The sequence below is a fragment of the Microcaecilia unicolor genome, chromosome 4, assembly GCF_901765095.1.
Source record: "Microcaecilia unicolor chromosome 4, aMicUni1.1, whole genome shotgun sequence".
In the NCBI taxonomy this organism is placed as follows: Eukaryota; Metazoa; Chordata; class Amphibia; order Gymnophiona; family Siphonopidae; genus Microcaecilia; species Microcaecilia unicolor.
The window spans coordinates 35,839,691-35,863,920 of NC_044034.1; the positions used below are offsets into that span (position 1 = coordinate 35,839,691).

Sequence of the window (24,230 nt, forward strand, 5' to 3'; positions counted from 1 at the left end):
CCTCAGTACCTCTCCACTCTCATCTCTCCCTACATTCCTCCCTGGGAACTCTGTTCACTGGGTAAATCTCTCTTATCTGCACCCATCTCCTCCACCGCTAACTCCAAACTCCGTTCCTTTTATCTTGCTGCACCATATGCCTGGAATAGACTTCCTGAGCCAGTCCATCAAGCTCCATCTGGCTGTCTTCAAATCTAAGCTAAAAGCCCACCTTTTTGATGCTGCTTTTAACTCCTAACCTTTATTCACTTGTTCAGAACTCTTATTTTATCATCCTCACTTTAATATTCCCTTATCTCTTGTTTGTCCTGTTTGTCTGTCCTAATTAGATTGTAAGCTCTGTCGAGCAGGGACTGTCTCTTCATGTTGAAGTGTACAGCGCTGCGTACGTCTAGTAGCGCTTTAGAAATGATAAGTAGTAGTAAGTAGTAGAGATGATAAATGCTGGTCAATGGTGATGACTAGGATTTTCATTGATTGATCTAAGACATATGTGGGTCAATAATGAAGTTTTTTGAGGAAATGGATTTATAGGCGTTGGTTAGTATGAGGAATGTGGTCTTTTCTCAATTTAGTTTGAGTTTGAAACTGGATGCCCAAGATTCCATCAGATCTAAACTGGTTTTAATCCCGTATATAATTTCTAGTAATTCCCTTTTGAAGGGAATATAAATGGTGATATCATCAGCATAGATGAAGAAATTAAACCCATGAGCCTCCAGTAAGTAACCCAGTGAGGCCATCGTGATATTGAATAATATGGGTGACAAAGGACAGCCTTGAAGAACCTTACATATAGAGTTCCAAAGTGAGAAGGCATGACCCGATTGTTTTACCTGATAGGATCTTGATATTAGGAAACCATGGAACTGCTTTACGATAGTTCTACTAATACCAAGGTGGTCTAACAAGTGTAACATATATTACGGTAAATTGTGTCAAAGGCACTGGACATATCAAATTGTAAAATTATGGTTTTTCTGTCCATGCTCAAATCTTTGCTGAAATTTGCAATGAGGGTGGTGAGTGATGTCTCAGTGCTAAAAGATGGCCAGAATCCTGATTGTGTACTATGAAGGATGGAAAAGGACTTTAGGAACTCCATGAGCTGACTAGCTACTAAACCTTTCATCACTTTTAGTAATAAGGGAATAGAGGCTACAGGTCTATAATTAGATGCTTTGCTTCTACTGGCCTTGGGATTCTTTGGGATAGGTGTTAGAATTATTTTGCCGTCATTTTCAGGGAACAGTTCATTCAGTAACATAAAGGATAAGTATGATTGTAAGCAATTGATGAATAGGTTGGGAGCTAACCTTAGAAGACAGTTAGGACATGTGTCTAAAATACATGGAGGGGCATTTTCGATATGACTTCTAAGTCCAACTTTGGACGATTTGCGCAAAGTGTCCAATATTCAAAGAGAAAATCAAGGTCATTTTCAAAAAAAGAAAAACATCTTTTTTTTTTTTTTTTGAAAATGCTGTTTCAAACAAGGTTTTCTGTTTTGTACATTTTGTTTATTGGTCCATTCTAAAAAAAAAAGTGCAAAATGTATAGATTCATGCCATTGGGATGTAGGAGGAGCCAGAATGTTTAGTAGACTGGTCCTTCAGACATCCCAGGAGAGCAATGAGGCACCTTAGAGAGCTCCCAGGTGCACATCTCACCTTTACTCCCTTATCTTGTCCCCCTAACCCTCCAAAACCCAGCCAAAACACACTGTCTTCCACTGTACATCACTACAATAGCTTCATGGGTGAAGGGGGCACTTATATGTGGGTACAATAGGGTTCTGGTGACTCTGGGAGGCGTCACAGTTTCCACCACAAGTATGACAGGTGGAGGGAGATAGGGACCTGGGTCCCCCACTGTCTACTGCACCGACCACTACACTATTCCAGGGACCTGCATGCTTCTCTAATAGACCTGACTTTTAACTTCTGGGGCTGTCATAGAGGCTGGTAAGTCATATTTTTATTCACATTTTTAGGTGGTGGGAGGGAGTCAGTGACTACTGGGGGGCTATTGGGAGGGTCACCCCCAATTCCCTCCAGTGGTCATCAGGTCATTTAGGGCACCTTTTTGACCTTATTTGCTCTGAAAACAGGTCTAGACCAAAACGTCTTGGTTTTAGTCCTGGACATTTTTTTTTATTCCATTATGGCTGTAAAATGTCCAATTGTTAGGCACGCCCTAATCCCACCTTCGAAACGCTCCCAACACACCACCTTGTGATCTGGCCGTACTGCAGACAAATTGCATAGATAGTCTGCAAAACAGGTTTAGAAAATACTGATTTGGACGTTTCAAGAAGAAAAACGTTCAAATGGTGCTTTATGACAATTTTTAAACATTTTTCTCTTTTGAAAATGAACACCCATTGTGATGTTGCTTACTTGGATATAAAAAGTTTTACCAGATCCAATGTGGGAGGGGAGAAGTCAGACTGTATTCTGCCTTCTGGGTGGCATACAGCAAAATTGATAGATGGAAGGCTATATTAGTTGATATTGGTGACGGAGTCTTTCATTTCTTGTCTAAATTTATTAATTTTCTCCTCAAAGTAATTTGCTAGTTTGGGTCTGCGGAGGGAGTAGATTCATTGGTTACAGTCAGGTAACCATGTGTTAAGTAGATTATTAACCAAAGCATAGAGGTTTCTGGAATTTAATGTGAACCCACCTACATATTTAGGATAATAGTTTTGGCTTTTTTAATTTTATATTTGCATTCTTTTAGTAATTTTCCCCAGTTGTTCCAGTTGTCTTCTGTTTTTGCTTTGAACCATACTCTTTCTAGATACCCGCATGAATTTTTTGCCACTAATAGTTCGTCATTGAACCATGAAGACAGTTTTTTTGCAGGTCTAATCTTTGTTTTTGCAGGAGCTATATCATTTAAATGATCTACGCATATACTCCTAGCATTCTGTACTGAAATTCAAGTGTATTCTGTAACAATGTGCATAACTTAATTGGCTTAACCGACGTCAGGCTCACCAGTCTATAATTTCATGGATCACCTGTGGAACCTTTTTTAAAAATTGGTGTAACATTGGTCACCCTCCAATCTTCTGGTACCATACTTGATTTTAAAGATACATTCTGCAAATTCATTTTTCAATTCTATCAGTACTCTGGGATGAATACCATCCAGTCCAGGCGATTTGCTACTCTTAAATTTGTCAAACTGCTCCATTACATCTTTATTTCAGGGGCTTTATTAGTTTTAAGTCCCTTAATTGAATTTTGGATTTCAGAGCTTGTTAATGGACTGTTGAAATTTGAGGGGGGGGGGGGGGGGGACTGTATGAATTCTGGAGGTTGCAAATGATCTAAGAATTGCTGTATTTGAGAATCTGTGGAGTGAGCACCTGATATGTACAATTGTTGTAATACTCTTTAAATTTGGACACAATATCTAAACGTTTAGGGTCCTGTTTACTAAGCAGCGCTAGGAGCGTGTTAGTGTTTTTAGTGTGTACTAATGATTAGGATGCTCTAAATGCCAAGTTGCCCATAGGAACATTTAGGCGACTCTAGTGTTTATGCGCTAAAAATACTAGCGCGGCTTAGTAAACAGGGCCCTAAGTGTATAATGTATCATTGGAGCAAATTGCTTGTATCTTTACCAATTTACTTTTTTTCTTAAATAATTGGCTAGTAATTTTCCAGCTTTGTTTCTATGTTCGTAGTATACTGCATTTTCACTTAATATCAGAACTCCAGCTTTCTCATCCATAAAAGGATTATGCTGAGACTTCAACTTGCAAAGCTGGGATTTAATTTGGATGTTTATACAATTGTTGCTCTGTTTCCTTTATTGCTAATTCCAACTAAAGTAATTGCTCACTTTGAATCGTATTCTGTTTTTGCTGTATAAGCTATGATTTCTCCCCTAATGTATGCTTTAAAAGCATCCCAAATAATATAATAGTCTAAGTTAGTTGTTTCATTATTAATAAAGTTATCTTTTATCCATATTTCAGCAGATTTCAGAAATAAATCATCATTTAAACAAAGCTATATTAAATCTCCATATCTTCGTCTTGTTGTTTGGTAAACTTAAATCCAATGTCATTGAAATGCATGCATGGTCCAACATGTGAACTGGTTCAATAGTAGTTGTTTTTTGAATTTCAGATTATGCGTTAGATATTAAGAAATAATCCAGTCTCATATAAGAATTGTGAGGATGAGAGTGAAAAATAAAATCATATGCAGAAGGGTGTTGTAATCTCCAGGCATCAAACAGAAAATTGTCTTCTACTGTTTGAGATTGTTGGCAGAACTATGAAATCTATGATTTTGCCTGCGATCTCCTGTCTGTCACAGGATCCAAAATCAAATTCTAATCACCTCCAGTTATAATATGATTTGTTTTAAGCATTAATAGGTGTTTATTTAAGTTCTGATAGAAAGAGAGATCTTCTATATTAGCTCCATAGACATTAAGTAAAGCAAAAGGTTCACAATGACCCATCTACCAGATGAATCTGAATATCCTATATAATAATTCTCACCTCCAACATTCTATGCTTGGGACCGTGGCTCCCTGGCTGCAGGTGGTCTGCGAGGCAGACACGAACGGATGTCACTGACGTCAAAACAGCTGATTCCAAGGCAAGGAGAGGAGTAGGGAAACACGGAAACACGGAATCAGCTGTCACCCCCCGTGCTACAGCCCCCTCGAAACCCACCCCCTTCCGCAAACCTGTCGATCCCCCCACCGGAATGCCGAAAACCGCACCCCCCCCCTTCCCCGCCGCTGTTGTGCACTACCTGTGCTGACAGCAGAAGTGTTGTTCTGCCCTTCGGTTGGGTTCCTCAAACATCTTCTCAGAAAGTTTAACTCCATGCGTCTGACGTCAGACGCACGCAGAGGAACTTCCCGACAAGATGATTGAAGAACCAACGGGAAGGAAAGAACAACACTTCAGCTGTAAGAACAGGTAGCACGGCAGCGGCGGCGGGGGGCAGTTTTTGCCAGGGGGAGGGGAACGACAGCTTCGCGGAAGGGGGGGTTCAAGGGGGCTGTAGCCCAGAGGGGGGGGGGGGGAATTGCCTGCCTAAGGCCCGTTTCCTTGCCTACAGAAACAGGCCTTTTTTACTAGTTGATTAATAATAGTATAATCGAGATTTTTTGACAAAAAAAATTGCAACTCCACATTTTCCTTCTTTCGCTGATGAATAAGCACAATCTTTAATCCATTCATGTTTTAATTTAGAGCATTCCAACTGGTTTAGCCTAGTTTCTTGCAAAAATATTATTTGCACCTTTAATGTTTTTTTAAACTACTACTACTACTATTTATTTATTTAGTTATTTATTTATTGCATTTGTATCCCACATTTTCCCACCTTTTTGCAGGCTCAATGTGGCTTACAATGTATCGCTCTTGGTGGTAATGGATTAGAACATAATCACTTATTGTCACATAGAGATTTTGAGTAACATAGTAAAAGTTTAAAACAAGCAGATATTATGAAAATAGGTCTGTGTAAAGGTAAAGGAGATGCATGCATTTATATCTGTTGTTCTATGTGGTATGCCTTATTAAAAAGATGGGTCTTCAGTGATATTCGGAAGTTTGTTAGTTCGTAGATCTTTCTCAGGTTGTGCGGCAGTGCGTTCCATAGCTTGGCACTCAGGTAGGTAAAGTTTGCTACCTGCGTAAGTTTGTATTTTAGACCTTTGCAGCTTGGGAGATGAAGATTAAGGAATGTGCGGGCTGATCTTTTGGCATTTATAAAGTGCTACCAGGGTTACGCAGCGCTGTACAATTTAACACAGAGGACAGTCCCTGCTCGAAGGAGCTTACAATCTAAAGGACAAAAAAAGTGCAGTCAATCAAATTAGGGCAGTCTAGATTTCCTGGATAGAGGTACAATGGTTAGGTGCCGAAAGCGACATTGAAGAGGTGAGCTTTGAGCAAGGATTTGAAGATGGGCAGGGAGGGAGTTTGGCGTATGGGCTCAGGGAGTTTATTCCAAGCATAGGGTAAGGCGAGGCAGAAAGGGCGGAGCCTGGAGTTGGCGGTGGTGGAGAAGGGTACTGAGAGGAGGGATAAATAATAGTTTTTTTCCACTTGATTGGATAATTTATACCCTTAAAGGTCCTTTTACAAGGCTGTGGTAAAAAGTGGCCTGTGGTAGTGTGGTTGCATCTTTTTGGCGCAAGCTGGACCACTCACTTTTTACCGTGGCTGGGAAAAAGGCCATTTTTAATGGGCCGTGAAACGGACGTGAACAAAAATTAAAACTAGCGCATGCCTATTTATGGCCTGAGCCCTTACTGCCAGCCATTGACCTAACAGTAAGGGCTCATGCACCATCCGTGCAGTAACCATGCAGCACATGCTAACTCAGAATTACCACTAGGTGCATGCTTTACCCCAGCTGTAGTGCCGATTGGCGCGCTCTACCCACGCGTTAGCCCTCCTGCAGCTTTGTAAAAGGGCCTCTTAGTATTTAAAGATATAAATTTACAGAATCCTACAGGTTACATTTTAAAACTGTGGGTTTCTAAGGCTATTAATATATGTCATAATCAAATGAGATATTACGAACTGCTGTCTCCAAGATGTTATTTCTCTTAAATAAGTACAATATTCACATATATATATATATATGTCTCTCTTGTCTGATTATCACTAACTCATAAATTCCAACCCAAAACCTCCCTCAGCAATATCTATAACCCACTCTTTAGCCACATACAATCAGCAGCTATGAAAAATCCCATTGGGGTAAGATAAATATCTTACCCGGGGTGGTGGGGGGGGGAAGCAAGATTCCTGGGGGAGCTTTCGGATCAGCCCTCCCAACACAGAACTACAGTTAGGAAATATCCTATATGTTATTAAAATAATGGTATATGTGCGTAAAATTCTATGGTATCTCACACCTAAATAGACAAATGAAAATTAGAAAATGTAAATAAACTTAGCATCTATTTAGGTAGACATCTGTATTTGAGCTTCTTGTTCTTGGATGAAAGACCTTGTGAGCTACGCTGGGCATTTTCAGACTTGGTTTGATTGGTAAGTGAGGTTACCTGTGTCTTAAAATCCTCTCATATCTCATTTAAAACAAAACAGAAAAACAACCTCTTTTCACATGCAGAGGGTCTGTCCTCTAAAATCTCTAATCTGTCTTCACCCTATTGCCTATAACTTACAATTGTTGTTGCATTGTGATTTCATATTTTATGCTGGTATTTTCTCAATTGAACTGTGTTTATTTATTTGTAGTAGTACTTTACTCATACTACCCCTCTCCTCAAGACCCTTCACTGGCTCCCTATCCGTTTTCGCATCCTGTTCAAACTTCTTCTCCTAACCTATAAATGTACTCACTCTGCTGCTCCCCAGTATCTCTCCACACTCGTCCTTCCCTACACCCCTTCCCGTGCACTCCGCTCCATGGATAAATCCGTCTTATCTGTTCCCACTACTGCCAACTCCAGACTTCGCGCCTTTTGTCTCGCTGCACCCTACGCCTGGAATAAACATCCTGAGCCCCCATGTCTTGCCCCATCCTTGGCCACCTTTAAATCTAGACTGAAAGCCCACCTCTTTAACATTGCTTTTGACTCGTAACCACTTGTAACCACTCGCCTCCACCTACCCTCCTCTCTTCCTTCCCATAAACATTAATTGATTTGATTTGCTTACTTTATTTATTTTTTGTCTATTAGATTGTAAGCTCTTTGAGCAGGGACCGTCTTTCTTCTATGTTTGTGCAGCGCTGCGTACGCCTTGTAGCGCTATAGAAATGCTAAATAGTAGTAGTAGTAGTTATTTATTTATTTATTTATTTATTTGTTGCATTTGTATCCCACATTTTCCCACCTATGTGCAGGCTCAATGTGGCTTACAGTGTTCCGTCATGGCAATCGCCATTCCGGTGTTGAACTTCTGTGCCAGTGATTTCATATTTTTATGCTGCATTTGTCTTAAACGTGCTCTCTAGAACTGTGCTTTGAACCTGTGCCAAGTGACTTAATCCAATCAACTTGGTTACACAGAATTTGGCGACTCTGGTGTCTGTCTTAAAGGTGTGTTTATTAGAACTGGGTTTTGAATCTTCAGTGCCAGAGATTTAATTCAATCCATTTGGTTACATAGCATCTGGAGGAGAGGCACTTTGTATAGAGCTGTGTGGTAAAAGAAAAAACAGAACTTAAGTTTACCTTGTGAGCTGTGATCTACGCTGGGCATTTTCAGACTTGGTTTGATTGGTAACTGAGGTTACCTGTGTCCTTGTCCCACCCACCCCCTCTCCCACCCACGCCTAGGTGAACTCCCTTTATATAGGGCAATCAAGGGACAAGTATCTTCATTACACCAGAGGCAATGAAAGTAGCACAACCCAAGAAACATCCCCCAAACAATGACAGATTGGTGAAAAGCAGAAAACTCTTACTGCCCCAAGACTCCATTATCAGAGGCATTAACTTAGGAACACAGTTCAAGGGTTCCAACCTAGTGAAATGCCTTCCAGGATCTTCAGCTACCAGATGTATTGACCAAATACTGAAAGTGATCTGAGAAGAGAGCAAGGCTTCGAATACTGATGTTGTAATTCACCTGGGGACAAATGACCTGGCCAACAATAGCAAGTTTACAGCACAGAGAGCCGTTTGGAATTAACCAATCAGGGTGTAATGCCCTTAACGTGATCAACAGCCGTCAGCGGTTTTCCTGATTGTGCGGCTATTGACCACGTTAAGGGCATTACACCCTGATTGGTTAATTCCAAGTTTCCATGAATATACCAATAAGAACTTTCTGACCCCTGAGGCAGGCATTTGTACGCCGAAACACGGCCTGTGTCGGGTCATTTTCAGAATAAAAAGGACGTCAATTATCTCAATCCTGAAGGCCCAGTGTTGCTTTTTTTTCTGCTTGTATTTATATGCTGTTTTACCCTCTCTTCTGTGACTCTGTAATACTAACATCCTCAACACGGCAGGGGCTCAGTTATACACCACCCCCAATTCAAAACATCCAGTCGGAGATCTCTCTCACTGTGGAATAACCCATCTGCTACCACTGCTATCAGAAAGTTTTCCAATTAACACACCTAATTGAATCCCACAAAATCCTGATCCCAAACATTCTCTATGCGTGTTCCCTAAACACTCATTTTTTATGAGGAAACTAGTCTAATACAAGAAGATAACATTTAATTTACTCTGAAACTGAGCTCCATTGAGAAGTTCAAACAAGGCCAGAGCTACTTTATGCTTTGTTGCATTTACCACACAGAAGAAAGCACACATAGACAAGAATAAATAAACCACAGATAGGCCGAAGAACTTGCTCAAGCAATTTGAGATTTTCCCCATATAACAAGTTGATAGGAACATTATCCATCATCTTTTAAGGTTAAATAATTCAAGGCTGCAGTGAAAAGTTGCCCTTTTCAGTGAGCATAATGCTAATTTGAGAGTCTTCCGTCCTAACTTGATTCTTTGAAACCTGACATTGTTCAGATAAATAAATTGTCTTTAGCTGTTGGAATAAGACAACTTGAACTCGGCATCAACATCTTTTCTTGTCTTTTTGCAAGGTACAAGGTCATATTGCAAACACATTTTTGCTGTTTGTGTTGCCTATTGACTGCCACATACGGAGAAAAGAATGCTAACACCATTGCAGTAGATTAAATTGGCACTTTCTGAGATCTTCAATCAACAACCACTTTGCTTTTTGAACCACACAGGAATACTACTGTTAGCTAGAGTTTGTCCACCAAGGAGGAGAAAAGGACCTCAGAACAGAAACCCTTTAAATAGAGTATTATAGGGATGTATGTTTCAGTCACTGGTCCAAAAACAATGTTTCAGCCACTGGTCCAAAAACAAACAAACAAAAACGCTCCTCCGATTAATACAATGGTCAATAATTCCTGTGTTCAAAAATGCATGTGGATGGAGCAAACATAGGAATAGCAAGTTGTATAAGATAACCCCCTTCCAAAAAAAAAAAAAAAATATATATATATATACACACACACACACACACTTTTCCATCCCAAAATAAGATATCCAGGTAACTTCAGAAGTTATTTGGCTAAGTCCTCTGTTTTCAAAATCTCCCAGTATTAAATGGATAAGTTCTGGCCAGACAAGTCAATACCTTGCCAAAACATATCCACATAACCCCCCAGATTCTATATACCGTGTCAAGATTTCTGTGCAGAAGTCAAAGTGTATTCCATAACAATGTGCATAACTTAATTAGTTAACAAGCTAATCAGCGCTGATAATTGGACGTTAAGAAACAATTATCAGCATTATTTGACATTAATTAGAATTAACACTCACTACCCACTAAGCGTATTCTGCAAAGCAATGTGCGTAATTTCTAATATGCGCTTCCAAAAAGGGGGCATGGCTATGGCATGGAATGGGCGGGTTGTGGGTGTTCCAGAAAACTACGCACAGAGTTATAGAATAAACCTGTTCTGCATCTAACTTAGGGGTCCTTTTACAAAGGTGCGCTGAAAAATGGCTTGCAGTAGAGTAAGCGTGGGTTTTGGGCATGCGCCGATCCATTTTTTAGGGTGCCCGTAAAAACAGCCTTTTTGGGGGGGCCGAAAATGGACATGCGGCAAAATCAAAATTGCCGAGCGTCCATTTTGGGTCTGAGACCTTACCTCCAGTCACAGACCTAGCGGTAAAGAATCTTGGCGGTAATGACCTGTGTGTGTCAAATGCCACTTGGCGCGCGTCCATTATGCGCACCAGAAAATAAAACATATTTTCCACACACACATAGCGGATGCATGCCAAAATTGAAATTACCACAAGGGCTACGCGGTAACTCCAATTTGGCATATGTTCGGCGCACGCAAGCACCTACGCGGCTTAATAAAAACGGCCCAGTGTTGCTTTTTTTCTGAGGATGTTAGTATTACTATGAGAGGAATGTGACTCATTTGCTTCTGAAGTAGTTTTGCTTCGCATAAATGGCGCCTGGTGAGTTTTTACCGAATCTACAAAAAATGGGGGGGGGGGGGGATTTTTAATAGGACGAGAAAAGGGCCTGTAGTAAAAATGAAACCAGTGTGCGCCCAAAACCAGCCTGAGCCCTTAACACACCTACTGATCTAGCAGTAAAGGCTCACGTGCAACATGCGCGGTGACCGGTCAGCACACGTAGGACGAACCAAATAAATAATTCATCCAGGCGTTATGGGCTCGCGCCAAATCTGAAACTCCTGCAAGGAGGGCGCATTGGCCTGGCAGTAGTCTCATTTTGACACATGCTGCACGTGCGTAGAGCCTATCGCGGCTTAGTAAAAGGGCCCCTAAGCCAAGTGTGACTTGATGACCCACAGCAGAAAGGCTTTGTTCCTGTAGTCCAGTGGGTTCTCAACCCGATCCTCGGGTCACACCTAGCCAGTCAAGTTTTCAGGATACTCATAATGACTATGTATGAGGTAGTGCATGCAAATGTTGTCTCATGCATATTCATTGTGAAAACCTGACTGGCTGAGTGTGTACCAAGGACTTCTCTAGTCTGTGCCAGTTCCTTTGGACAGCATGAGAATCCTGTTGCACTTTGTTTAAAGATTTCACTATTTTAAAGTGTTTTGAAACCCTGCCTAGACAAAGATGTCACATATCAACCAAATTATTTCAAACTCTCAAATAGCTGTGGATGATTGGTAAAGCAGTCTTACATCTGGGAAGAGACAAATTCACTATATAGTGATATATTTTATTTACTTTAGAAAGAAAAGCAGAAGAAAGAGTCATAAGGGATTTATAAATGAAATCCTTGTGTATGTTTCTACCAGCCTGCCTCCAGTGCCACCATTTTTCCTATTCCCTGCAGCCAGGGGAAGGGCAGGGTTAATATTCAAAGGGTTTACCTGCAGATATCCCTTTGACAGAGCTGGCCGGCCCACTAAGCGGACAAGGCATCCACCTATGGTGGCATATTTGGGGGTAGCACAGTTGTGACAATCGACATGTCTATGTTACTACTACTACTAACTACTATTAACTAGCATTTCTAAAGCGCTACTAGGGTTACGCAGCGCTGTACAATTTAAACATAGAAGGACAGTCCCTGCTCAAAGAGCTTACAATCTGAAAGACAAGAGAACAATCTAAAGACAAGTGAACAATCTAGAGGACGAGTGAACAGTTAATCTGATAGGGTGGATAGATTGGGGCATTCTATATATCTCGAGCGGTTAGGCGCCGAAGGCAGCATTGAAGAGGTGAGTTCAGCATCTCCCCCCAAGGTGTTCAGTAGCTTCCCTTCCCTTACTTACCCCTTCTACGGTGACACTCACTGTGCTCAGCAAAAGGTCTTGAGAATCTGTGCATGCTCAAGACCCAACAAATCCTGATCCCTCTACCAAAGTTCCTGTTTCAAAAGGAGTGGGACTCCACAAGCCTTAAGCATACACAGAAGCTTAAGGTATTGCATAGGGTGTGACAAGCGTTGTGTCAGCAAGCTTACTGACATGCTGTTGCCACCAGGGTGGTGGTAAGGGAGGGACGAAAAGCTGCTGAACACCTTGGAGGAAAGATGGGAAAATGCTGAGGTGGGGAATAGGGAAGGAGAGAGATGCTGGACACTATGGGAAAGGGGAATAGGGAAGGAGAGAGGTGCTGGACAACACGGGGGAGGGGGAATAGGGAATTAGAGAGATTCTGCACACAAACAGGGGGAGAAGAGGAAAAGAGAAGTTGAGAGATACTGAACACTACAGAAAGTGGAAGGTAGGGAAGGAGAGAGATACTGGATACCATGGGGGGAGGGGGAGGTAGGGAAGGAGAGATGCTAGTCTATGGAAGGGAAGGGGAGATGCTAGATGTGAGAGGATGGGTAGGGTGGGGCCAGCCCTGGGTGAGGGGCGCACATGTCTGCAGGTTCACCTAGGGTATCATATAACCTTGGCCTGGCCCTGTTTTTTAAATAGTGTCTTCATATGTATCAGAAGGAAGCTGTATTAAGAGTTCACAATAGATAAAAGGTGATATCAATTCAAGGTTAGTCAGTAACTTCTTAAGATAGAGAACATGGCATTAAGGGGTCCTTTTACAAAGGCGCGCTGAAAAATTGCTTGCGGTAGTGTAGTCGCGGGTTTTGGGCACGCGACAATCCATTTTTTAGCGCACCTGTAAAAAAAGGCGTTTTTAAAAAATTTTTGTCGAAAATGGACTTGCGGCAAAATGAAAGTTGCCCCGCGTCCATTTTGGGTCTGAGACCTTACCGCCAGCCATTGACCTAGCGGTAAAGACTCACGCAGTAACCGGGCAATAATGACCTACGCATGCCAAATGCCACTTGGCGCGCCTCCATTACGCGCGTCCAAAAATAAAAAATATTTTTCTGACACGCGTATTGGACGTGCGCCAAAAATGAAATTACCGCAAGAGCCACAAGGTAGTCAGGTGGTAACTCCATTTTGGCGTGCGTAGACACTACACGGCTTAGTAAAAGGACCCCTAAATAATTTAGAGGCAGCATACTGTGCTTTTATACATCCTTAATAGTACAACTACTTACTGATGTATTCACAAAGCAAATATGGTAACATGATGAATAATTTTACAAAACACTTTCTGCCAGGTCTCTGGAGATTTGCAGCATTCCTTCTTTGGTTCCAAAGGTGTTTTTTTAACAAAAGGTCTCTACTGAATTCAGTAGAGATTTGATTTTGATTATTGAACACTTTTCTACCTGTATTTTGTGGCCTCCCTGTTTGCATTCCTGGGCTGGAATTGGAAACAGACGATTTGTCTTCTCCCATTCTTCTGCAATGCTGTTCACCTCTTCAATCTTCTGTTCACAGCTTTTGTGAGCGTCTAATAATGTCATTTCATAAAACTCCTGAATATCTGTCAAAAAATAGAAAAACACATGAAGAAAGAACTGTTAACCCATGTTCCATATACCTATAAATCTCAGCTACAGCAGGCATAGGAAATCATGTTATCCATGTGCAATAAAGCTTATAAAACATATTCTTTCCTAGCAAGTTGAAAATTAGCTCTGGTGGTCACTCTGTTTTCATCAACAGTGGAAAGTTAATTCACACCATTAAAATGACAACATACAAATAATATTTGCCTTCCTGGTCAATAGATGAATCAATGCGAACAAAGAGTAATGAGCCTCACGGGAATGCAACAAGAAGAAAAAGCGAGGTTACGTAAACAAGCACTGCAAAAAAATTAAAAGACTTAATTCCACATGTAGAAAAAACTCAGGGGGTCTTTTACAAAGCAGCGGTAAGACCAATGTGGGCTTATTGCTCACTAACCCGGAACTCCCGCCGGCCCAGCGCACCATTTCCAGTGCTCTGGAAATTTTTATTTATTTATTTGGTTCACTTGTATCCCACATTTTCCCAGCATGTGCAGGCTCAATGTGGCTAACAAAGTTACAATACAATTACAAAATACAACAGGATACAATAGTTAAATAAAAAAAAGTAACAAAGACAGAACGTAAGCAGCTAAATAAGAGAATACGGAGGGGAAATCAGGAGCAACAAAAGGGAAGCAGACAAAGGCAAAAAGCAGGAAATCTGACAAACGGAAATAGGGGTTTAAAGAGTACTGGAGACTTTGGGATAGGCTTTTCTGTAGCATGGCGCTAACCCGGCGGTAATCAGGCATCGCCGTGAGATGCCCAGGTACCACGGGAGCCCTTATTGCCACCTCAGTGGGTAGCGGTAAGTGCTCCCCACCATATGGCCAAGCAGTGAGGGTTATCTTACCATGTGTCCATTTCTTGAGGGGGGGGGGGGTATTTTACCTGCTGGGTAAAACGGGCCCCGCTGCTACCGCAGGGCCCTTTTTCCCGAGGTTTAGTAAAAGGATCCCTCAGTTCTATATGCTGAAAAGACTCATCTGTCAGTGGTAAAATTAATCAATTAAATCTGAACAAATATTTACATTAAAAGGTTTACATTAAAAAGTGATGAAGACAGCAAAATGGATAAATGCATGATCCAAAAAGTGAATTATATGCAGACACATGTATAAATAGGAGATTGAGGGGCCCTTTTACAAAGCAGCGGTAGGGCTAACATGTGGGTAGCGCGTGCCAAATCGACACTACCGCCAGTGTAGCACAGGCATCTGGAGATAATGCCGAAGTTGGAACACGCTGATTCCTGCGGAAGAAAATAATTTTCTATTTTCTACCACGGGGGAGGGGGGTGTTCCTGGTGGTAATCTGCTCTGCAGCCACACTGGCGCGCACTGCATGATTACCACATGAGTAGCTTGTGAGCCCTTACCGCTAGGTTAATGGCTGGTGGTAAGGGCTCAGGCAGTAATTAGCCGCATACTACAACGCGTGCCGAAAACATGCACCCACACTACCACAAGGACACTTTTTACTACAGCTTAGTAAAAGGATCCCTGTGTGCAAAGGGCAACCATTGACTTTATGTGCAAGCTGCGACATGCAATACAACATTCTCTTTAAACTACCTGGCATATCAGTGAGATATCATATTAGGGGGAAGAACACTTGGTGCCCACCCACTTCTTGCCTAGGTCCACCCAAAATCTGTTGTCTAGCTACACCCCTGGATATGATACAGTAACAGCAGTTAGAAAATAAAGGAACTAATTTAAAGAAAATTGCACATGAGGTCAGAAAGGTGCTTGAATATTATCTTAGCTAGGGTAAGAGTGGATAAACATGTCCTGCTGACATGTATGTGCAGCCTGTGTCACCCCTTGTGTGTGTGCGTGTGTGACTAGCAAGTTAGTTACTTCTTCCGTTAAAGGCCTGGGTAAAGAGCCAAGTGGAGATAGTCTTGTGTTAAGTGAAGCCTTTCAGGAAGTGTGCCAAGCAGATTTACACCAGTATTCTGTAAAGAATCTGGCTGCCCAGATGTCATTTTATAATAGGGGCTCCCCATGTAGAATTGGGGTGCCTAAAATGGGGTACCCATTGATAGAACTGCCCTCTATATGCATAAGGTTTTTGCAGTTACCACAAGTCTGGCAATCGCTGTACAAAAACTACAAAATCTTAGTGCAAGTTGGTAAATAGGCCCCAAAGGTTTACTACCTGGAAGTGGCACGCTTGTGCATTCTTTCACAAGTAGGGCCTTACTTAAGAAAAAAACACTTGAAAACTTCCAAAAGTGGGTATTTTTATGCATTTATTTTGGTCATTTTTATTCATTTTTCTAGACAAAGCCCTACTTGTATAAACTTTTTGATCATTATTACATCAGTGTCTTTAGATTGTATTGAGAAACTGAATTCAACTTCCCTTTAAATTAATCAGTCAATATTCAGCCATGGTGGTCAGCGCTTTTTTTTAAGCCCCAGCTTTGGCAGTCAAAAAATATCCCGATATTTAGCGCCAATATTCGGTCTACTATCCAAATAACTTAGGACAGTCATTTATCTATCCTAAGTTATCTCAATAAGTTATCTGGATAGTGGACTGAATATTGTCACCATTTAGGAATGTTCCGGGACTGCCAATGCTCTACATAGTGCTGAGGTGATCTGTGCGGATAGTCAGAGGCACTATCTGTATAGTGCTGCTAAACATACTGATCAGCAGCACTTACTCAGATAGGAGATACTAATATGCATTTAAGTGCTCTAACATTGACCTATATTATTTCTATCCGGAATTAAAGAAACAAATGACAATCAGGCTCATTTTCAAAAGAGATGGACTTCCAAAAAGCGACATTAATCGGCACTTGGATGTCCATCTCACAGAGACGTCCAAATCGGTATAGTCGAAACCCAATTTTGGACGTCTTTCTCTGAAGTCCGTCGCAAGGACGTCCAAATCTCAAGGGGGTATATTGGAGGTGGGACTTGGGCATTCCTAAGACTTGGACGTCTTTGAGCCATAATGGAAAAAAGCAAAGACGTCCAGGACTAAAACTTGGACATTTTCACCAAGACCTCTTTTTATTACGAATAAGGCACAAAAAGGTGCCCAAAATGACCAGATGACCACTGCAAGGAATCGGGGATGACCTCCCGTTACTCCTCCAGTGGTCACTAACCCCCTCCCACCCTCAAAAACATGATTAAAAATATTACTTGCCAGCCTCTATGCCAGCCTCAGATGTCATACTCAGGTCCATGGCAGCGCATGCAGGTAGGTCCCTGGAGTAGTTTAGTAGTAGGTGCAGTGCACTTCAGACAGATAGATCCAGGCCCACCCCCCCCTACCTGTTACATTTGTGGAGGAAACAGCGAGCCCTCCAAAACCCACCAGAAACCCTTTGTACCCACATATAGGTGCCCCCCTTCACCCGTAAGGGCTATGGTAGTGGTGTACAGTTGGGGGTACTGGGTTTGGGAGGGGTGGAGGGGGGCTCAACAGACAAGGTAAGGGAGGTGTGTACCTGGGAGTAGTTTATGAAGTCCACTGCAGTGCCTCCTAGGGTGCCCGATTGCTGCCTTGCATATCAGGGGGACCAGTGTACTAAAAATGCTGGCTCCTCCCACGTCCAAATGGCTTGAATTTGGACATTTTAGACTTGGACGTCTTTGGTTTCAAAAATGGCTGAAAATCCAAGACATCCAAATCCAAGGACATCCAAGGTATTTTCGAACACAAAGATAGATGTCCATCTTTTTTCAAAAATGACCTTTTCCCCGCCTCTGAATTTGGACGTTCTACAAAGATATCCAAATTCCAACTTTGACATTTCTTTTGAAAATACCCCTCAATGTGGACCATAATCTGACTTAGTGCCAGATAGAACCCAATCGAAGCCAAACCTGTGATTGAAATTAACTGCTTGGTTTTGGCAGAAAATGCAACTGCTCCCTTCCCCGGACCCGGAGGCAGCTACCCCTTCCGTGCTCACTCCCTCCCCCAACAGCAACCCCCTCCTGGGTCTACCTTTTCGTTGGTAGGTAGTGGGCGCAAGGGAGTCCCCACTTGCTCCTGTTCACGTCTGGCTCAGAAAATGGTTTCTGAGATTGCCATGGAAATTCCCAGCAGCCAACCTGAAATTAGAATCACCATGAGCAACAGTGAGTGAGATGTTCTCTTGTGCTTGACTGCTTAAATATTTTAAATTTAAATGCTTTACTTTTTGTCTATTAGATTGTAAGCTCTTTGAGCAGGGACTGTCTTTCTTCTGTGTTTGTACAGCGCTGCGTACACTTTGTAGCGCTCTAGAAATGTTAAATAGTAGTAGTAGATGGCCCCTGGAAGTCCCAGAAGCCATTTTCTGAGCCAGGTGTACGCAGGAGCGTACACCTGGCTGCACCCACTACCCACCAAAGCAAAGGTAGACCCAGGAGGGGGCTGCCGCTGGAGGGGGTGGTCTCAAGAGGGGGGAACTGCCACTGGTGGTCCCCTCTTCGACTGAGTGGGGGCTGAGAGTGATCGTGAGGGGGAGGGGGAGAATTTCTGTTTCACCCAAAAATGCACTGGCATTTTCAGGCAAAACCCAAACCCGAATTTCAGGTCGGTTTTGGTGCCAAATCCAAAACTGAAATTCAGCTGGCCTCTAGTAGCAGAAGGGACCCTCGTAGTATGAGATCTTTCCATCTCCCCTTTCTGTAAATATAGATTATAAAAGGTAAAATTTAATTACAGCGCCAGGCACAGCAGTCAACTCTGACTGAGAAAAGGGCAAGCACCTGGATTAATGAAAATCTCAATCACAGTAACAGGAGTTATCCTAAAAGGTGAAAAATCAAAGACCTTGAACGCTGCCAAGAAAAATCCTACATACTCTGGCAAGCTATGCAAGGCACATGAGCCAGAATGGGTAAGCGGTGTAAAAAGAGTGAAAGTAAAATGGATGGAAATGGGTGTCTTGATCAGTGAACTGGAAACAGCGATTAGAGCTATACAGAATAAATTGGAAAAATCTGATGAGGCTGTGGAAAGCCTAGAATTAAAAGTGACAAGTTTGTAAAACCTTAGTCTGAGTAATGATGGCAGGCTACGTCTTCACATTCTAAAAATGAAAACTCAGAGCCCCAATTATAGAAAAGAACCTGCTACAATACACACTATTCCAGGCTAGGGAAGAAAGAAAAGAATCAAGTAAGTTAAATTAAATGAAATGTGAAGTTCTTTGCTCTGGGGTAGGTCACAGAAAAATAATAAAACAGGAATGATACTAAATAAAACATGGACAATGGACAAATATCTAGAGGGAAGGTCATGAATAATTCTACAACAGAATTCTCAATTAAGATAAAAATAAAAAAAACATTTCAACTCAACTAGAACAAATATTTTGGAATCAGCAAGAGCTCTTCAGGGCTCTTCAGCTTGGAGAAAAGACGGCTAAGGGGACATATGATAGAGGTCTATAAAATAATGAGTGGAATGGAACAGGTAGACGTGAATCGCTTGTTTACTCTTTCCAAAAATACTAGGACTAGGGGGCATGCGATGAAGCTACAAAGTAGTAAATCTAATACGAATCAGAGAAAATATTTCTTCACTCAACCCGAATTATAGCTACGTCATGCAAGGTTCATAGGGAAGTCGTCCCATCCCCGCTATCATTTTAGTCGCCCTTCGCTGCACCTTTTCCAATTCTACTATATCTTTCTTGAGATGCGGCGACCAGAATTGAACACAATACTCAAGGTGCGGTCGCACCATGGAGCGATACAACGGCATTATAACATCCTCACACCTGTTTTCCATACCTTTCCTAATAATACCCAACATTCTATTCGCTTTCTTAGCCGCAGCAGCACACTGAGCAGAAGGTTTCAGTGTGTTATCGACGACGACACCCAGATCCCTTTCTTGGTCCGTAACTCCTAGACCAAGAAAGGGATCTGGGTGTCGTCGTCGATAACACACTGAAACCTTCTGCTCAGTGTGCTGCTGCGGCTAAGAAAGCGAATAGAATGTTGGGTATTATTAGGAAAGGTATGGAAAACAGGTGTGAGGATGTTATAATGCCGTTGTATCGCTCCATGGTGCGACCGCACCTTGAGTATTGTGTTCAATTCTGGTCGCCGCATCTCAAGAAAGATATAGTAGAATTGGAAAAGGTGCAGCGAAGGGCGACTAAAATGATAGCGGGGATGGGACGACTTCACTATGAAGAAAGACTAAGGAGGCTAGGGCTATACAGCTTGGAGAAGAGACGGCTGAGGGGAGACATGATAGAGGTATATAAAATAATGAGTGGAGTGGAACAGGTGGATGTGAAGCGTCTGTTCACGCTTTCCAAAAATACTAGGACTAGGGGGCATGCGATGAAACTACAGTGTAGTAAATTTAAAACAAATCGGAGAAAATTTTTCTTCACCCAACGTGTAATTAAACTCTGGAATTCGTTGCCGGAGAAAGTGGTGAAGGTGGTTAGCTTAGCAGAGTTTAAAAAGGGGTTGGACGGTTTCCTAAAGGACAAGTCCATAAACCGCTACTAAACGGACTTGGAAAACTCCAAAATTCCAGGAATAACATGTATGGTAAAATTATGTATAATCATACCTGATAATTTTCTTTCCATTAATCATAGCTGATCAATCCATAGACTGGTGGGTTGTGTCCATCTACCAGCAGGTGGAGATAGAGAGCAAACTTTTGCCTCCCTATATGTGGTCATGTGCTGCCGGAAACTCCTCAGTATGTCGATATCAAAGCTCCATCCGCAGGACTCAGCACTTAGAGAATTACACCCACGAAGGGACACTCTGCCCAGCTCACCACCGCCGAAACGGGGGAGGGGAATTAACCCAGCTCATCCCCACACAAGTGGGGGAGGGGAATCCGTCCAGCTCATCCCCGCGGAGCGGGGGAGGGACACCACACCCGCCGATACGGGGGGATCTGGCTTATCCTGCAACCGCAACCGCGGGAGGAGCTGACTGACCCTAACACCGCCGAAGCGGGAGGGGTACAAAGCTGCCCTACAGCCGCACGAAGCGGGAGGGAGTGCCGGCAGAATTTATGTCTCAATCCAGCCCCGTAAAACGGGGGGGAGAGGAATGCAGCAGCTCACTGTAACACAAACTCGTCTCAACTCTTGAAGAATCCAAGTGAAAAAACTTGAACACGAAGTCTTTCTGAAGTAACTGAAGACTAAGCTTGAACCTGAAATGCAACCAGAATAAAAACAGTACAGATATCTGGGAGGGGCTATGGATTGATCAGCTATGATTAATGGAAAGAAAATTATCAGGTATGATTATACATAATTTTACCTTCCATATCATCAAGCTGATCAATCCATAGACTGGTGGGATGTACCGAAGCAGTACTCACCCAGGGCGGGACATTGAAATCCCTGACCGCAACACTGAAGCTCCAAACCGGGCCTCCGCCCGAGCAGCCACAGTCAAGCGGTAATGCTTGGAGAATGTATGGGCCGAAGCCCAAGTTGCCATCTTGCATATCTCTTCCAAGGAGACGGAACCGGCCTCTGCCATCGAGGCCGCCTGAGCTCTTGTGGAGTGAGCCTTCCGCTGGATAGGCGGCACCTTCCTTGCGGCCACATAAGCCGCTGCAATGGCTTCCTTGACCCATCTTGCCACTGTAGGCTTAGCAGCCTGCAGACCCTTACGAGGACCTGCAAACAGGACAAACAGATGATCCGATTTCCTGAAATCATTGGTCACTTCCAAGTATCTGATGATGACTCGCCTCACATCCAGATATTTAAGAGCAGAGTACTCCTCTGGGTAGTCCTCCCTACGAAAGGAAGGGAGACAGAGCTGCTGATTCACATGGAAGCGAGAAACAATCTTGGGCAGAAAGGAAGGCACTGTGCGAATAGTCACTCCTGCCTCAGTGAACTGCAGAAAAGGCTCTCGACATGAGAGCGCCTGGAGCTCGGAAACTCTTCTGGTTGAAGTGATAGCCACCAAAAAGACTGCTTTCCACGTCAGGTCTTTCAGAGATGCCCTTAACAAGGGTTCAAAAGGCGGCTTCTGCAACGCTCTTAGCACCAGGTTGAGATTCCACGCAGGCACCACTGAGTGCAGAGGAGGGCGCAGGTGATTAACTCCCTTGAGAAAGCGCACCACATCTGGCTGCGAAGCCAGGGAAGCACCCTTCAGGCGGCCCCTGAAGCAAGCCAGAACCGCTACCTGGACTTTAAGGGAACTGAGCGACAGGCCTTTCTCCAGACCTTCTTGCAGGAACGCCAACACTGAATAAATTGGAGCAGTGAAGGGAGAAAGTGAGCCTGCTTCACACCACGCTGCAAAGATACGCCAAACCCTGGCTTAAGCAGTAGAAGTAGAGCGCTTCCTCGCTCTTAGCATAGTGGCGATGACCTTGTCTGAGAAGCCCTTCTTCCTCAGACGCTGCCGCTCAATAGCCAGGCCGTAAGACCAAAGGGGGAGGGATCCTCCATCACCACGGGACCCTGATGTAACAGGCCCTGCTCCACTGACAGCCGCAGAGGATCGTCGACTGAGAGCCTGATCAAGTCCGCATACCAGGGACGTCTGGGCCAATCCGGACCCACCCGGATTACCCTGCCGGGATGCTTTACCACCCGGTCTAGCACCCTGCCCAACATGGGCCAGGGCGGGAACACATAGAGGAGCTCTTGTGTCGGCCACTGTTGGAGAAGAGCATCTACTCCCAGGGATCGAGGGTCCCGTCCTCTGCTGAAAAAGCGCGGCACTTGGCAATTGGCCGATGACGCCATCAAAACTAGGCTCGGCTGGCCCCAGCGCTTCGTGATGTCCAAGAACGCCTGAGCAGATATTTGCCAGTCTCCGGGCTCCAAGGTATGGCGACTGAGAAAGACCGCCTTGACATTCATGACTCCGGCAATGTGGGCCGCTGAAAGCTGCTCCAGGTTCGCTTCCGCCCACTGGCAAAGATTCATAGCCTCCTTGGCTAGAGGGGCGCTCTTGGTACCTCCCTGGCGGTTGACATAGACCACAGCCGTGGCATTATCTAACAGGACCCGTACAGGCTTCAACACCAGTACCGGGATGAACTCCAAAAGCGCCAACCGAATGGCTCTGAGTTCCAGGAGGTTGATAGACCACTTTGCCTCTGCAGGAGACCAGAGCCCCTGCGCTGTCCTTCCCAAGCAGTGGGCTCCCCAGCCCGACAAAGAGGCGTCCGTCGTGACGACAATCCACTCTGGGGTCACCAGAGGCATTCCCGCAGACAACTTGTCTGTCTGCATCCACCAGCTCAGCGCCTTGCGCACTGCTGGGTCCAAGGGAAGGCGCACAGCATAATCCTCCGACATCGGAGTCCAGCGCCGCAGCAAAGATTGTTGAAGTGGTCTCATATGAGCCCTGGCCCAGGGCACTACTTCCATCATGGCCGTCATAGAGCCCAACAGCTGCACATAGTCCCAAGCCCGAGGAGGAGAGGCTACTAGGAACTGGTCCACTTGAGCCTGAAGTTTGACAATTCGATTGTCTGGCAGGAACACTCTGCCCACTTGGGTGTCGAATCGAACTCCCAGGTACTCCAGGGACTGAGTCGGGTGCAGCTGGCTCTTCTCCCAGTTGATGATCCATCCCAGGGAGCTCAAAAGAGCAACTACCCGGTTCACAGCTTGCCGCACTCTGCATAAGAGGGGGCTCGGATCAACCAGTCGTCCAGATAAGGATGGACTTGTACCCCTTCCTTTCGTAGGAAGGCCGCGATGACCACCATTACTTTGGAAAAGGTCTGCGGAGCAGTAGCCAACCCGAATGGGAGGGCTCTGAACTGGAAGTGTCGTCCCAGGACTGCAAAACGCAGAAAGCGTTGATGAGGAGGCCAGATGGGAATATGCAGGTACGCTTCCTTGATGCCCAAGGATGCCAGGAACTCTCCTGCCTTCACTGCCGCTATAACAGAGCGGAGAGTCTCCATGCGAAAGTGCCGCACTTTCAAGGCCCGATTGACCCCTTTGAGGTCGAGGATAGGCCGGACAGAACCTCCTTTCTTTGGTACCACAAAGTAAATGGAGTAACGTTCCTTGCCAAGCTGACTTTCTGGCACCGGAACGACCGCGCCCAGGCGGATCAGATTGTCCAAGGTCTGCTGCACTGCCACAGCTTGACCGGAGACTTGCAGGGAGAGAGTACGAACCCGTCTTTTAAGGGTCGGCAGAACTCTAGCTTGTAGCCGTCTCTGATGACTTCCAGCACCCACGCGTCTGAAGTTATTGTGGTCCACTCGCCCAGAAACGAGGACAGCCGTCCTCCAATCTGCACTGGGGCGTGGACCAAGGCCCCGTCATTGGGTACGAGACCCTGGGGGAGGACCGGAGGGAGCACCTCCGGGACGGCGGTCTCTGCGA

The 24,230-nt window shown here is 44.0% G+C and overlaps 1 protein-coding gene across 1 annotated transcript in view; it reads right to left on the minus strand.

Annotated features, from left to right (window-relative positions):
* Positions 1-24,230, minus strand: part of LOC115468422 (disks large 1 tumor suppressor protein-like) — a 184,348-nt gene that overhangs the window by 60,547 nt on the left and 99,571 nt on the right. Inside the window, exon 3 of the mRNA XM_030200116.1 lies at positions 13,715-13,872. Coding sequence (XP_030055976.1) covers positions 13,715-13,872 — 158 coding nt within the window. The remainder of the gene's footprint in view (positions 1-13,714; positions 13,873-24,230) is intronic.